At 36.5% G+C, this 17,558-nt stretch overlaps 1 protein-coding gene across 2 annotated transcripts in view; it reads right to left on the bottom strand.

The window, feature by feature from the left end:
• Positions 1 to 17,558, bottom strand: part of atrnl1b (attractin-like 1b) — a 116,120-nt gene that overhangs the window by 38,229 nt on the left and 60,333 nt on the right. For both annotated transcript variants that reach the window (XM_065262926.2, XM_065262927.2), the window contains 2 exons: positions 17,356 to 17,417; positions 6,529 to 6,607 (listed from right to left, as the gene is read on the bottom strand). In XM_065262926.2, the coding sequence (XP_065118998.2) occupies positions 6,529 to 6,607; positions 17,356 to 17,417 (141 nt within the window). The remainder of the gene's footprint in view (positions 1 to 6,528; positions 6,608 to 17,355; positions 17,418 to 17,558) is intronic.

Below are 17,558 nucleotides of genomic sequence, written 5' to 3'. Positions count from 1 at the left end.
GCATACAAGGGCGATGCCCACAGCCAGCCGTGTTTGTGTTGCTCACTGGAGAGCAGAGATAAAACCTCTTAATTGAACTTGGTAACACTCTATCCAGCTGTTTAATTTCCAGCTTTAAGAAACGTGGCAACTGAGATGTCATTCCCCAAAAAGACATGATAAATATATCATCCACAAAGACAACAGATGCCTTGTTTTCTGAAGATTGATCTATTGTACCACGAAGGAAAGCAATAATCTCTGGCGGAGGGCTATGACTGCTACAGCCTGAATGAAAAATGAACCAAAGAGTTGTAGGACAAATATGGAATTTCACACACAAGTTGAAAGATAACCACCTACATAAATGTAATGTACGTATGGTTTTGTCGCTTAATTGATAAAGCATTGCTTTAGTAGCCCAAAGGTTTGATTAAAAACTGTATATATTGAATGCACTATAAGCCGATTTGGATAAAAGTGTCTTCCAAATGCATAAATGCAAATGTAGCCGCATGTCCACAACACAGTGACATCCCGTGCAATGTTCTACCACAGTAAATGCAAATGCCTTTATCAAGCCATCCTTCATCAGACACCAGTCATCTAATGCACCTGCTCAGTATAATCGCTCAACATCTGGGCTAAACACACACGCCTTCATCGCTGTGTTGATTCATACGCTCTCATGCTATGTGATCTCTGAGAACGGCAGGCTGGTACAGCTCATTTTTATCATAAGGACATCAAAACGCCAATGAAGTTGATTTTCGATCCACCTTGTGCTCTAAATCATGCAAGGATTTTTAAGATCAAAATGGCTGATTTAGTAATTTTTAGAAATTAGCTAAAAATTAGATTCATATTAAATTAGTAAGTTCTCGAGTAATAATCAAGTTAACAGTCAGTGATAAAATAAGAATAGACAAACAATTGAAAATAGATCAAATAAGTACAAGGTCAACATACATAGAAACAGTGTTGTAATGAGGAACAGATTTTTTTTAAGAACACTGACAACTGTCACTTTAAAATCCTATACAGTCAGTGATGCATGGATCCAATAACCACACGTCCAAAACTACAGTTTCCCTTAACTATATAACTGACTTTCTGATGTGTTTGTATGTGAGTGTTCAAGTGCAAAGCCTAAATAAATAAACAAGTGCGGTCCTCACCGGCTGACAGGTGGCATGCGCAGATGATAAATTAATATTAAAGGGACACTCCCCTTTTTTTTTTAAATGCTCATTTTCCAGATCCCCTAGTCTAGAAAGGTTTGGCGCTACCACTTTTAGCATAGCTTAGCATAATCCATTGAATCTGATTAGACCATTAGCAGTGCGCTAAAAAATAAGAGTTTCAATATTTAAAACTTGACTCTTCTGTAGATACATTGTGTACTAAGACCGACAGAAAATTAAAAGTTGCGATTTCCTAGGCAGATATGGCTAGGAACTATACTCTCATTCTGGCGTAATAATCAAGGACTATTCAATGGCACACACAAAATATCGAAACTCTTTGGATATTTTTAGCGCGATGCTAATGGTCTAATCAGATTCAATGGATTGTGCTAAGCTATGCTAAAAGTCAAAACGCCAGACCCAGAGATCAGCTGAATGGATTCCAAAACAGTAAAAATCAAATGTTTAACTCTAGGGGAGCTGGAAAATGAGCATATTTTAAAAAAAGTGGAGTGTCCCTTTAATGTGTCATTTGCAGAGCAGATGCAGGTCGGTAATCAATAGGCACGGGCGGCCTACGGGTCTAAAACCCAAGAACATTTCCACTTGATTCCATACACGCCGTTTTAGGGTCCTGTGCTTATTTGTGTCTGTCTGAGGACTGATGAAGGGTTCGTATTACAGCGCAATCTGTGGGTTCGAGTCAAACGGGTCATGCTGCTGCCGGATAAAGGGGTGTTCAGATAATAACGGGTTTGTCCCGTGCAAGACTCCGAAATGTGTGTTCATTAGGTTAACTATGAGCTCCAGGGTTACTAGTCTATATAGCGAGGTGAGTGCTATAAGGATATGTGCATGTGCGTTAGTGAAATAAAGCAAAAATGTTCACAATGCTGCCTACCCTGTATCATTAAAGCAACACTATGTCGTTTTTTTACCTTTAAATAATGTCTCTAAAATTATTTAAGTGATAAAACAACTTTTAACTGCACAAATTGTACTGTTGCTGCAACCTGAGCAGCCTCCTAGCTGCTACAAGCACACTCTGAAAGTGGCGGTGGAGGGTAGAGCACACAGCCCCGTCCCTCCCCCTCCTGCAGAAGAGTGTCTGATACCAGGCACTGTTGCGCTTTTTAACCACATGGGGGAGCTTTAAGTCATTTTTACATGGAAACTACATAGTGTTGCTTTAAAGAATATAAAATAATTGTATTTATTTTTATGAGATATTAAAAAAAATCTCATTTTACAATGAAATGAGAAATTATGCAGTATCGCAAAAAAATTGTCATTTTGTTGATTTTTAACTGGGTTTTGATATTGCGGAATCTCAAAAAAATATAGGGACTGTGCAAGGTTTTCCGGCAAAGAACTATGGGTTAAATAATAGCTCATGTACTTTGCTTTTATTATGATATAATGTCCTTTAACAGAAAGTATTTATTGTCAAATTTTCTTTTTTTGGGTGGTGAACTATATGCTTTTAAATGAAACCTTTATGTGCTTTTCGTTGTTTATTAAGCCAAAATGCTTTCGGGATGATTGCATAACATTAACAAATTTAACAACAGTTATTTCACAATTAACGACAATAATACTGCACAAAGATATCCTAAAAACAATAAATATTGATGCATGCAAGATGTCTCACGCAGACAATACCCTAAGCGCTAATTGAATGCATTTAAGTAGATCTTTATGCACTGCCCTTCATCACAACAGACAGATTTAGAGCTAAAACTAAATTGGAAACAAGGCAAATGCAACTGCAAGTACCCAGGCGATGTCGATGACAATGAGACGCTCTCTTGAATTTTCAGGGAAACATCGCACTCCACTCAAGGAAATCAAAGGCAAACACTGTGATTTGTGTTGAGCACTGTTGCTTTTTAGATATTCCCTCATTTGATCTCACAGCCAAAACAGTGTAGAGGAGAATATTTGCATAATGGAAGTTTTAAACATGTCCCCTGCTTTCAGCTCATGTCCTTCAATAAGTCAGACGGGACAAAACGCATGCAAAGGAGAAGCCTCTTCGGTTATGATCATACAAACAGAAAAGAATCTTGCCCTTCAAAGAACCACTAGTTACACGTCTCTGAATGCATTACGAGAAACACCCGAAATTCCAGTTAGTTTAATGCTGCACCTTGAGCTTCCCATGCAAACATCAAGAACACGACCTTGACAAATGATCGCCGCCAAAACAATGCGCACTTCATCCTGGCTCTTTCTTGATCAAGACTTTATCAAGAGAAGAAAATAAATCTTCAGAGGCAATTATTTTTTTGGAGCGCTTCCTCAAACTTTTCAATCATTTCAAATTAAAAGATAAAAGCTTTTTTGAGGGTACTTGAGGGCAGAAACAAACAGATAATTTGAACCTGTGCAGTGGCGCTCCGCAGTGAGCCGAATGTTAATGGTGGAGGCCCATCTGCCCACATTATGCATTATTGGATTTAATTCTTTGGATGAAGATAGCGTTGGATGGCTGCAGTCATAACTCTTGTTTATATCCATACATCAATTAGGACAAGAGCAAAAGAATCAAGCTCACCGATTATCAATGTCAAGTCTATCCACTAAAATGGAATACACAGATTACAGATGCTAAAATTATAAGCCAATAAAAGATCGTGACATTGACCAACGCAAGGTCTTTTTTCTGTGAATATCTTAAAAATATCCAAAGGCTAATTCCTGAATCTGACACAACCAAATGAAGACAGGCAGGGAACAGAGGGAGTATAGCAACTCTATCTTAGAAGTGCAGACATCTGCTGCACTTACCGCTCAGTCTGCTCTGAACTGCAACTGTTGTCAAAGCTAATTGGCTCATAAGGGCTTCTAATTAACAAGATGGACATGTTTGTAAGCACTGGATTCTATGAAGCAAAACTCTGCATTCATTTGGCTGACAAGGCTTTAAATATATACACAAGCATGCATATATACATATATAAATTATGTCATAGAAACACTATATGGCACTTAAAGTGTTTTCCCTATGATTACGAGCCAGTGAACCACTATTAGTTTTATTTAGCACCATTTTTTTTGTGTGTAATTAAACGTTATGAAAAAGAGATTTGTCATAGCGTTCAGCCAGTATAAATAATTAGGTTGAGGTTATCGGCACACAAATATACTGTGGATATATAAACTACTTATATTTGTTTTCCACATTTTAGAATAATAGTAAACGCATCAAAACTATGAAATTACACAAATGTAACTTTGAGAAATTTGTTCATAAAAAAATGAAAAGATAGAGAGATATTTTAACAACAAATTTTAACATATGGAATAGGAATAGTTCACCCAAAAATTACAATTTTGTCATCTTTTTTCACTCTCAATTTCTTTGTTCTGTTGACTACGAAGGAAGATATTTTGAGTAATGTTTGTAACAAAACCATATTCTTTTATCGGGCGATTATTTTTCCGATTAGTCGACTAATCTAACGACTAATTGGGCGATTAATCTAACGATTAGTTTCTGTTGCTTGATTAATAAAAAACATAATGTATCTCAAATGAATGCCAAAAACATTCTTAATAATATACTTTAAAGGTTGAATCAGTGGGCAAAGCTACTTTAGGGGGTCCATAGTCCATGAAAGAAAACGATGTGTAACCATGTATTAAGGAAGCATGAATGAATGCATTATTAGATGTAGATAATAAGAGTGAATTTTAAACATTTCTACTGTATTTCTGTTAAAGGGATTCACCAAAAAAAAGAAAATTCTGTCATCATTTACTCCCCCTTATATTTTTCTAAACCTGTATAAGTTTATTTTATTTTGATAAACACAAAATAAGATATTTTGATAAATGTTGGTAAGCACACAATTAATGGTATATCAATTAACTTCCATCATGCTGTTTTAATTCCTACTATGGAAGTCAATGGTTACAATCAGCTGTGTGCTTACCATCATTTATCAAAATATCGTCTTTTGTGTTCATGAGAAAAAAGAAATTTGTACAAGTTTAGAACAACATAACGATGTAAAAAGATGACAGAATTTTCATTTTGTGTGAACTATCCCTTTAATGAAGCAAAAGATCAGGAAATCTGAACTCCATGATAAACCTTAAACTTATTTCAAACAGCAGAGCTCAGCACAAAGGATGTTTGGCAAAAAATAAAAATAAATATGGATTAATCTTTATTTATTAAGATACAAAAGTTTTCTTGTTTTATATTTAATTAACTTTAATGACAGAGACAGATTATGCTTATTATAAGACCGAATGCAATAAAATGTTTATTCGTTTAAGACGTACAGTAACCAAATGTTTACTATGAAAATTACAAAGACAGCTATTTTGACATATGAGCATTTGTTTGTTTAAGCCAAAAAGAGGCGAACATGAAGTCGTTTGGCTGTGCACGTGCGCTATCGGATATACGCGTTGTGCTTTTAAGTTCAATGTGCAATCCAGTCCAATTAACAATCATACAGAAGCCTATAAAGATCACGTCAAGAATAAAAACACGGGGCTGGGTTTTGTTGTAAAAAGAAATGCCAATTGTAGACTTTATTCAGTCCACAAGAAAATTACTATACACACTTCCAGCCTATATACACTGAAATCATGTAGTATTAGCAATGTATGGCTTCACTTACATCATTTTAAAGACATTTCAATCACCGACATGGAGTGGCTGTTGTGAGGTTTGACACTGGCTTTTTCTACCTAACAACAGCCACCCCCTGTCGGTGATTGGTTGGAAAACTTTATTTTGGTTTTGAGTGGTTGGTGAAACCAATTGTTTTTGTGTGCAGATCTCAGAGCCCAGGCTGCCTACAGAGACGCGTTTTTTTGACAGCCTGCTTATGGGACGGGCAGCTAGCGGATCATTACGAAAGATTAGACAAATGTGATCATTCATTTTTTGGGCCTTAAATTTAATGTTTAATGTTTGGTGTTTTGGACATGCGTGTGGCGAGCTGTGTGGAAGCATCGACGCAAAAATATGACGTTGAACGCGTCAACGTCAAAGTAAATGGGGCTCATAATCGTTTTGATTACAAAAATTCCTCAAAATATCTTCCTTCGTGTTCATCAGAACAAAGAAATTTATAAGGTTCGTTACAACATGAGAGTGAGAAAATTATGACAGAACTTTCATTTTTGTGTTAACTATCCCTTTAATGTCTCTCTGGATAAAAGCATCTGCCAAAAGCATATATAAGGTATATTTTTGTCAACAGTAATTTCAAATGCTTAAGCATATGACTTCAAATCAAAATGTTTTCCAAGTCCATGTGAAACAATTCAGTAAAGTGACCATAGAGTGTAACTATGTATAAATAAAGTGAATTATGGATTGGTTAGTTTTATAACATACCTCTCGACGTCTGGATGCCCAGCAGGTTTGTTTGATCTTCCACACCACTGCAGCTACCAACAGCAGAGACAGAAAACAGCTGCAGATGGAAAGAAAAAGAAAATCATAAAAGCTTTTGTATCTACCAATTCTTTTTTGTTACCATTTTACACAATAGTAAATAATAAATGTAACACTAAAGTAAATTTTTTAACATTAAACAAAAACAGGGATGACAAAACATTACAAAGACAAGTGCCTTTATATGCTGAGCACTTTTTAGCTGCTTTTCTTTTTCACTGGTCACACTGCTCAATTGAAAATATACATTTGAATGATATTAAAATAAAAAAAATATTTTAACTCTTTCCCCGCCATTGACGAGATATCTCGTCAATTATGAGAAAACGCTTCCCCGCCAATGACGAGATTTTCCGTCTTTACGCAATACCGCTATTATCCACCAGGTTCCGCAACTTTTTAAACCCGGAAGTATTGCCCTATGGCAAGCAGCTGCATGTCCGTGTCTGTTTTAAAGATCGCTCTGAATGGGATCTCTATGAAAAGTCCGTCACAAAAATGGAATTATCTCTGCTTTTTGCTCAAAATGTGGTGTTTTTGCAGAAACCTACCCATATTCAAAAGCTGATTACAAAAGAACCACTAAAGGTAGGATGAAACGGTTTTTTTTTTTGTTTGAAAGCAGAGGGTCTGTTCTTTCATTTGGTATATTCTATGTTTATATATTTTAAGAAGAAAATTTTCTGGAAGGCATTAAACTTTGGTGAAAATCATGAAAACCGCTGGCGCTGGCTGGCAACTTTTTTTAAAAACGCTGGCGCTGGCTGGCAACTTTTTTTAAAAACGCTGGCGGTGAAAGAGTTAAATGATAAACATCTAATGCTTTGGATTATGTTAAAACAATATTTGTATTAAGTTACAATATTAAGTTACTCGCGATTAACTTCTTGTTTACATAACCAATGTGTAAATCACACTTGCAACACGCTGATATTCAGTATAACACCCCTGGGGCTAGTCAATAGTCAACAGTCAACAAATGCCAATGTATTTCTAGAAACCTGGGCTGTGTCAATAACTCCCTATACCCTTAAATAGTGCACCATTTGAGGAAACATCAATTTTTAGTGGTGTCTGAAATCAAAGTGGACATCATTGATGCTCAAAGCTAGTCGCTACTTGCCCAATGAGGCTCGCGCTAATTAAATTCTCGCGTCTCAGCTCATTCGTGTGAACTATATTAGTGAACTAATGTAGAGAATAGTGAATGTGGGGATAGGGGGCTATTTCGGACACAGCCCTAAACTGTAAATTGACTTATTCCACTAACATAAAAATGTTTGTTGCACCATGAACAAATCCTTAAGTCACAAAATTAAGATTTTGCATCATAATTATTTAATAAGTTATAATATGCATTATAATTTTGTCTTAGTGTTCATATACTGCACTTAAATCCTTGAAAGTTGGATATTTCTGAAATGTTTAGAAGGCATATCTGTGGTCAAACTGAGAAATCTAATCTCAGTCAAGTGTCAGCCCTGGCAATCGGCTTCAAAAGCCAAATCTTAAAAGTGTGCCGACAGTGAAGTAACAAATTCAATGGAAACTGCTTTTGCTGACTGTATTTACTGCAAGCATTTGTAAACATCTCCATGAGAAATTAATTCACAGTTCACACGAATGTGAAAAAAGATGATGCCTTTAATGCTTTCAAACGCAGCGCATCTTGGGTTCATTTGAAGATAATGGCAAATTGGAGACGAATGGGGAGGAAGGAAAACTTGAATGGCTCGATTAAGTAGCAGTGAGGGAGAAATCCCCTTCACATCTTTGTCTTTCATCCTGTGAATTGCAGACAGGACTTAATAATCCCAGCAGTTCCAACCTGGAATCCAAATTAATAAAAAAGTCCTAGCACCAAATATAGATCAGTTTATTTGTTTAATACATGCTGATTCAAATGATATTCATTCTTATTACTTACCAGACAATACGTTTCTTATAATAAACCAGATTTGAAATAGGTTTTTGACTATGATAGTAGTTTTAGCCCTCTATATAAATATGATTAAAGTGCCCGTATTATGAAAAACTCACTTTTTCTGGGTTTTGGGGTGTTATTTTGTGTCTCTGATGCTCCCACACGCATACAAACTTGGAAAAAAATCCATCCATGCTGTTTTGAGTGAGATACAGGTTTCTGAATGTCCTCTGCCTTGACTCTCAGATTGCGGGAGTTCAAACTCAGCTCCGTTGTGACGTAACAAAAAGTTTCGTCACATTCAGTTTGAATTTTCCCGCCCACCACCCCACTCGCAGGTCTCCACCCACCAGGTAGCTAGAGAGCATAGAGCAGTCACTTGAATGAGACCCTCTGTGCTGTTATCATGTCTCACGGAAATAACAGCGCTATTTGGATATTATGGATTATACTCCCACCTACTTTTAAAAACAAAGTTTTAACGTGTGGTTATTGGAACCCGGAGTAATCTTATATACAGTGTGTTACGACGCAAACAGTCCTCAGATTGTAGGCGATAAGACCTTCATGCGAAATCTGATGTAAACAACAGACTATGTATCTATATTTCACGGATTATAAGCATTTGTGGACAAAATGGTAATTGGATGTATTTTATTGGACTTTCATGGATCATTCACACATCTGAAACAGACTGGATTCGATTCGCGATCTTTGTATATCAACAAAAAAAGGTAAGAAGTCACGTTATATTTTGCATGTTGTCATCTTCTGTCACAAAATACTACATTTATGATGCTAGAGCTAAAAGCTTTTTGCCAAACTAACCGAGACCGTAACTGTTACCCCCCGGCTTTTCTGACGAGGTGAGCTTCTAATAACTTTACGGTCCGCATAGATATATACACGGTCCGGACCTCCCGCTAGCTTCTAGCAATTAGCATGCGGTCCACAAGCAGTATACATCCCCCGCCAGGTCTTATGCTGCGTTCCAGGCAACCTGTAACCCGTAACTCACGACTTCCAAACCACGACTCACGACTTTGAACTGGGAGTACATCGATCTAGTACGAGTTCACGGGTGGGAAGTCACGGGTTTGACTGCCGTTCCAGAGCACTTTCACCGGTAGAAGGTTGTAAAAACACGAGTTACAGGCTGCCTGGAACGCATAGGGTCGTGAGTCGTGGTTTTGAAGTCGTAACTCACGGGTTTAAAAACCTGCCTGGAACGCACCATTAATTTCTGTAATTTGCGAAAATAATGCGTTTGAAAATGTTTATAACGGGAATATGTTAGTATTGTCCAGGGAAAATGAGTGTATTGTTCAGACTGCTACATCACAATTTACGCTGGAATCTTTGTGTGTCATGATGAGTTTGACACACCGAGACCGGGCCTTACAGCCCCGGCTTTTCTGACGATGCTAACCCCCGAACGGTCCGGACCTCCCGCTAGCTTCTAGCAATTAGCACGCGGTCCACAAGCAGTATACATCCCCCGCCGGGTCTTAATTTATGTAATTTGCGAAAATAATGCGTTTGAAAGTGTTTTATAATGGGAATATGTTAGCATTGTCCAGGGAAAACGAGTTTGTTGTTGTGACTACTAACGTAACATCACAATTTACTCAGGAATCATTGTGTGTCATGAGTTTCTTCTCCTGTAGTGTACTTATTAGTGATACTTTTCTGTATGATTTGTCTGTTGGCAACATAAACCGTTAATAATAATAATAATAATATATAAAATAATAACACAGGATGGTCTGTACTGCTCACGAGACCACTGAGCATGCGCACGGGCACATGACGTTAGTAGTGGGGCGTGATCAAAGGAGCAGTAGCTCATAAATATGTAAGACTAGCTCAAAACGGCACAATCTGAAATGCCCTGAAACAGAGGCTACTAGAGATGGATAACAATCTTTTCCTACAAGCTATTTCAAGCAAACAACTTTTGAAACATGCTTCATGGAACTCATACACCTATATAACTTGTGGAAAAGCAGTCATAAGATGGGCACTTTAAATATTTTTGTTTACATTACAATGTACCCTGTGTTACAACAAACAAAATAACAATTTAAGAAAAACACATATTTTCCTTTTGCACCATTCTGATAAATGGCAAATAACACTATGATGTTTTGATTTTCTGCCATTTTAGTTTTCCTGAAATTTAAATATCCAGAACACCGTTGTTAGTCAACTCACTGGTGACTAACACTGCTCTAATATAGCAAATTACTAGGAAACTAAATAATATTGGAGTGATTTTATGAATGACACAAGGAGGTGTGGCCTTTCGTTATTTTAATAAAATAATCTATGAGCACAACTGAAAAAGACTTTTATAGCAAATCTCCATGTTACCATTTACTACAGAGGGGTGTACTTTCATTGAGCCCTGAAGACTGAACACTGAGTTCCAGGCATTAAATAAAAGCAAATGGATTCCAGGTATTAAATCGAATGCATTATCTTGAATTTAACAGGGTGAAAATGCAGTTTGCCACTGCTCATGTGCCTACTGGCAGATTTTTAATCAACAACACATTTCAAAGAAGCCATGTGAACAGCTTTTTATTTGAATAGCCAAGAAGATAAAGGGATAGCTTGTCCATAGATGTTACTAAAAACATCGCAAACAAAATAATCTGTTGTCATTAGAGGCTGACAAGAGCAGCAATTTTAAAGAATGCTGACGTTTGCCTGTTTATCACGTAATTGGTCACACGAGTCACTCATTTTATAACAGTTAACTCAATGTTCAACAAACAAGTAACATTTAATAATAATTATTACATGGCTCGTTTAAATGCTCGATTCTGATTGGCCAGTCGCGACATTTGCAAGTTTGTTATTCCTGGACAACAACCGTACAAAACTAATAACACACAATAACCCGGAAGCTGCAAATCATTTTGAGAGGTACAGTTGAATATAACACAAAAAATTTTCTTTAAATATATGTCTTATGACATTATATTTACAAATGATTAAACCAAATAGCGTTTGTGACATTTAACCCTTGTGCATTGTTCAAATTGACTACCCTTTCATGTTGTTAGTGGATGAAAACATCTGAATGTGGTTATAATGGAAGTCAATGGGGCAAAAACAGCCACTAACAATATATGAGGGAGAAAAATAGAAAAACTGATGCTACACAAAAACTAAAAATGTTTTTACCAAACTTTTACTGTGAGAAAGGTAAACAAAAATCCAGCTTACAATCACTTTTTATATTGAAAATCTGTCATTTTGTGTGTGTTTTCCCCTAATCAGTGACACCACTTATGAACTTGGCAATTAAAGAGTTAAAATCATGGAATTTTTGTGAAGATTTGGTAGTTTTGATCAGTACTGAGAGGATTTATGAAAAAAAAGTGGAAATAATATTCATCTGTCACATTTTTATAGCCATTGAATTTAGTGGATGTTTTCATCCACTAACAACATGAAAGAGTAGTAAATTTGCCCACGGTATATTGTTGAGTTTTTGAAAAAATTCAAAGCATTTTCTTAAAATATATGTAAATATAAGATTTGTCACTGAAAATCATTCAATTTGCTGAAACAGAGAGAAAGTTGTGGCCAAATTAAGAGTAAAAAAAAAAGATGAAAACATCCCCAACAACACATAAGGGTTAAACATCTTATCTTAAAACCGAAAATAAACGGCTTTTCCTTGCAGAAGGTCTGCATTTGTTAAAAATTTGCTAATAAAATATTTCAAATCAATATTAATGTTCCTTACCTTACTTTTCAGGTAAATAGCTGTATAATATCCGGGATAATGTACAGAAAGCTGGTTTCTAATGTGAAATAAGCAACTTTTAAATGTCATACAAGACCATCCACTTTGCATCGGGTCCTGATCACACTGTCGGGGCCTATTTCTGCAATAACAACCGACTGCCTATACATTATACTTTACTTATCAGAATAAATCATTCTGCCATTACATAATATAGCTCTTTTTACATCGGGTTTAAACACGGGCCATTTAATAAAAATGTAGGCAGAACTACCCGTATACACATTTACAAAGTATTAGTTGCCTATCAGTAGCAGTTTTCTTCCATTTCCACCCAAAGTTTGTGATATATTATGCGATTTAAAATTCAGGGACAGATGAGGAGAGATGTACCCTGTCAACTTCCATCTCTCTAGCTGTACTGATAATGGAACAGAATCTGCCTGAGGCAAGTCCTGATTCCACCTGTCATGAGTTTGGCTTTCTCAATCTTAGAGAATATAGCTGAAATCACATCTGTAAAATCAGGGAAATTCTCATAGGAAGATGACACTTGACTGACATGCCGAAATCCCACCTAAACTTCTCATGCATGAATGCCTGCTCCTAAAGTTTCTGAAATTATGATATTAAATGTTTTCTTTACACCAGATGTGTTTTTTGGTGTGTTAATATTAACCACCCAGTCAAATTTAAATGACAAAAAAAGTTATCAAAATCTTAAAAAAAATTAGGGAGGATTCTCTGCTATTTAGCGGTGGGGCGTGTCCGTTGTTGGCGCTGAAACCATACCTACTTGTGGGAAAGCTGCAATCGCTCTTAACTTTCAAATACCTATACAACCTTAATCAGTCCCTCCAGAAAAATGCGATTGATGATTCAATGGATAATCAGCCAAAGTCCGCATTTTTATGTGGGGGCTGCATTTTTCAAGTACCACACTTTTCTGCGCGAAAAAAATGAAGGACTGGCATGCTTTCATAATCCCCGCATTTTCTTGGCAAAAAGTCACATATATCTTAGCAGAAAGTTGAAAAAATGTTGCATTTACTTCACACAAGCACAGCCATGTCCCCTGTTGCTATGGTAACGTTATGAAGTGACGTAATTATGCGACGTGAACATCAATGAAAAGCTGCAAACCCTAACCGCAGTTTTTGCAAGTTCCTGCAATTATATCGCATTTTTTAAGAAAACCTGCCGTAAGATCAAGGATTTTTGCACGCAACAATCGCAAAGTCACTCCACATTTTTCTGGAAGGACTGCTGAATGAATGCTTACAAATGTGTCAGGGGTCATGCTCGGTGGCTCCGTTGTGTCATCAAGCCACCCTTTTAATAACCCCACCCAAAAAATCCTGAACTCAGAAATAAGGAAAAACTGTTTAAGGGGCCGATCACACCAAATGAGTTTATGGTAATTGCAGGAACCTTTTTGGAATGATTGTTTATGCACGCCTAACGCCTTGCGTTTTTTGCCGCACTATGCGTTTTTAAAGGAGCGCTCAAAGCACCCAAAGTATTTCACGTTTTTCCATTGTCCGATCGAATGAGGGGAGAGCCGGGCCTTCCGTTGTGGCAACAGAAGTTTACAGTTGCTTGAAACAACCGGACTGACGAAGTCTAAACATAAACTCAAGTAGTAATCCTTATGTATTTGTTCAGTTTTATGCATTTCATGCGAGCTGAGGCAAACATGATATACCTTTTGTTTAAAATATAACCCGCTGCATCTTTGCTCCTCCCTCACTCTCGCGCACGTGCAGAGAGCTGCGCTCTGTCCAAAGTCAGATCACTAGGTAGTAATCCTGTTTATGATATGCATTTCAAGGAGTTGTAGCAATACATCCTTCCTGTTTAAAATATGATCGCATTCCGATGGATTGTAGTTTTTAAAGGCATCTCTGAGAGATTTTTACCCTCGCTTGGAAAGCCGACCGGACATGACATGGGGGCGTGGCAGCATCGACGATCCCATTTTTTTATTCGAAGTTCAAAGCTGTGACTTAATTTCGATCGATTTCAATTTAAAATCGAAATCGTGACACCCTTACCCCTAATGATGTAACTCCCCAATTCAGTACTACAGAGTTTACAGTCATTGTAACATGTTTCAGAAATACATTTTTAATATTTATAATGTGTTTATAAACAATTGGTGGAAATGTCTGTAAGGTCTTTAAGTGAGGGTATAGTTTTGAAATACAGTTTGCTTTGCAAAAAAGAGAGGCCTAGATTCAGGGAAGATGATCTCGGTGGAGGAAAGCTTGAAAAACAAATCATTGTTTGACAGTTTATCCCATTTGACAGTTGCACCACACCTCGTCATGGAACATTTTCCACAGGTTTAAAACAAGTAATCCGCCAAATACGCAAGCACCGAAGCATTTTAAATCAACTACACTTCTTCTCACCTATCACATCCAGGTGTCAAGAGAAGGCACTGAAGCTGCTTCAATTTCCTGTAGGACGTGTGAGCGGCATACACACCGTAGCATGTGAACCTGCCAAAGTTTTCAACGTCTGACAGTTTTTCATTCACCCGAGAAAACTGTTAGTTTGCTTCTTTGCTTATATATTGTATAAATGATGAAAAGAGTGAAAAAAGCCCTGGTTTACTACATAAAGCGAGTGCATTTGAAGGTTAGTAGTAGGCCATAAGTTTGCATTTAGCCTTTCAAAGCGATGGTGACTCATGTAATAAAATGTGTAGACTAAAAGTAAATTACCAATAAGATAGCTTGTTTCACACTGGTTACTTTAACACCAGTTCCTCAATGCTGCCAGTTCATAAATACGCACTGGACAACTAGGCCACTGCATGCACAAGTTGACCCCATGTCGTATGGAGGACCACAAGAGTCATGCAAAATGTAATAAAGAACTTCAATATTTAATAACTACCTGGACAATAAAAATAGCAATTAATAGATTTGTTTTAAAAGGCATTAATTAATCTATAAATAAATAGACAAAGTTACAAAAAAATCATTATGTAACATTTTATTAGCCAATAAAAAGTGAGATTATAAAAATAACGTAGAAATGAAATATTAATCCATTAATAAATAGTTCAAATTAATATAACAATTTATAAAAACAACATAAAATACTCAATAAGTTTATCATTTTAAATTGCATTTATAAATTCTTAATTAAATAATGGAATTTCAAAATGTATTTCAAAAAGCGATTTAAAAAGAGAAATAAATAACTGGATTTATAAATTGAATTACAAATACAGGTTTAAATTGGGCATTTAAAAGGGCATTTCCGTTTAACTTTTCTGTTTTTATTTTACCGAAGGTTCTCCTTATTCTTTTCGCTTTTCTTTTTTGCCTCTCTATTTAGCTTTTCCGTGACTCTTTGGGTCCTTGCAAATGGTCAAATGAGAAATTAGCTATGGCCAGGTGGATGTAACAAGCTCGCTGATTGGCTCTGATAGATCTCAGATGAGGACCCAAAGAGTCACGGAAAAGCTAAATAAAGAGGCTAAAACGAAAAGCAAATCGAATAGCCAAAAGAATAAGGAGAACCATCGGGAAAATGAAAACAGAAATGTTAAACGGAAATGCCCTTTTAAATGCCTAATTTAAACCTGTATTTGTAATTCAATTTATAAATCCAGTTATTTATTTCTCTTTTTAAATCGCTTTTTGAAATACATTTTGAAATTCCATTATTTAATTGAGAATTTATAAATGCAACGTATTTTATGTTGTTTTTATAAATTGTTATATTAATTTGAACTATTTATTAATGGATTAATATTTCATTTCTACGTTATTTTTATAATCTCACTTTTTATTGCCTAATAAAATGTTACATAATGATTTTTTTGTAACTTTGTCTATTTATTTATAGATTAATTAATGAATTTTTAAACAAATCTATTAATTGCTATTTTTATTGTCCAGGTAGTTATTAAATACTGAAGTTCTTTATTACATTTCGCATGACTCTTGTGGTCCTCCATAATGTCAGAGTGCATCAGCATTTGACACCTGCTTCCAGAGGGGTGGTCTAATCCGAAACAACAATCTGATGACAAAACAAAAGGGTGCGGCCGCACCTGGGGTTGGAGCATTCGGAGAGAGAGACACCCTTTATAACCAAATCTAATGAGACATAATGGGAACAGGTGTGCCTTTAATGACAAATCAAGGAACAGCAAAGGAATTAAAAAACCAGCATGACAGATCTACCTTTTGGCAATGACACAATGTGGCGAATTACAGAGAAAGGTGCGCAGTTCGGGGTGAAATTAAGCAAAAAGGCAGGTTGTGAAAAGTGTTAACAGCACATTTAACTTCAATTGTGCTTTGTTTCATTATGAACTTTAAAATATCTACATGGGGATTAAAGTGTTTTTTGAATAGTGCTAACTTGTGTTACCTGCTTGCCTTAAAATTTTGATTTAATGCAACGGAAAAAAGTTTTTGTTGTGTCAACTTAAATTTTTACGCAAGTTGAATTAACTCAAAATTTTAAGGCAACCAGGTAACATTGGCTGCGTCCGAAAACTTAGGCAGCTGACTTGTTGCCTTGACTTCGGAGGCATGGAGGCAGCCCAGAGAAACGATTTTGGACACACTTCATAGGCAGCATGTTTGAAATATAAACAGAGAGCGCCTTTGTGATAACTAATCACATATTTGAAAACTACAATACTAATTTCTCGCTAGAAATGCAATTAAAGGGTGTAAAAAGTGAAAATACACATTTATTTAAACTAAATTTGTGCTCCAGCCGCTTTCTTGGCCCCCCATTTAATTTTTTTCGAACATGACCAGGCACGACCAATCACAGGACAGGACGATGGAGGTATCTAAGGAGTCAGGAAGGAAAGAGGACCTAGTGACACTGCACATTCCGGAAAATCACTGGCAGTGTGAATTAATCAAAAGTCAAACTATTCCGGATAAATCCTGAACGCATATTGCGTAATCTCTGTGTGAGAAGGACTTAAGACAAATGGACAAGGTATGAAACATTGAATGTTGAAGGATCCATCCCAGGAAGCCTGTTACAAATTCATTTTACACAATCCAGTTGAGTGATGTCACAGATCTCTTACACTCACCTAAAAAACGTCACAAAGAACTGCACCAGATCCATGATGCTGTTGTGCTGGGAGAAGGCGATCTGTAAATGGAAAATAAATAAAGGGGTGACATGTTACCAAAAGAGAGTCCTTTATATGAAAAGGTGTGATGAAGACCTTAGCCTGCGGTTAGGGTGCTTCACCACAGACAGTGTCATAACAGAGGTTTTGCTCGAGGGCCC

The sequence above is a fragment of the Paramisgurnus dabryanus genome, chromosome 1, assembly GCF_030506205.2.
Source record: "Paramisgurnus dabryanus chromosome 1, PD_genome_1.1, whole genome shotgun sequence".
In the NCBI taxonomy this organism is placed as follows: Eukaryota; Metazoa; Chordata; class Actinopteri; order Cypriniformes; family Cobitidae; genus Paramisgurnus; species Paramisgurnus dabryanus.
This window is presented reverse-complemented; position numbering and strand designations above follow the sequence as displayed.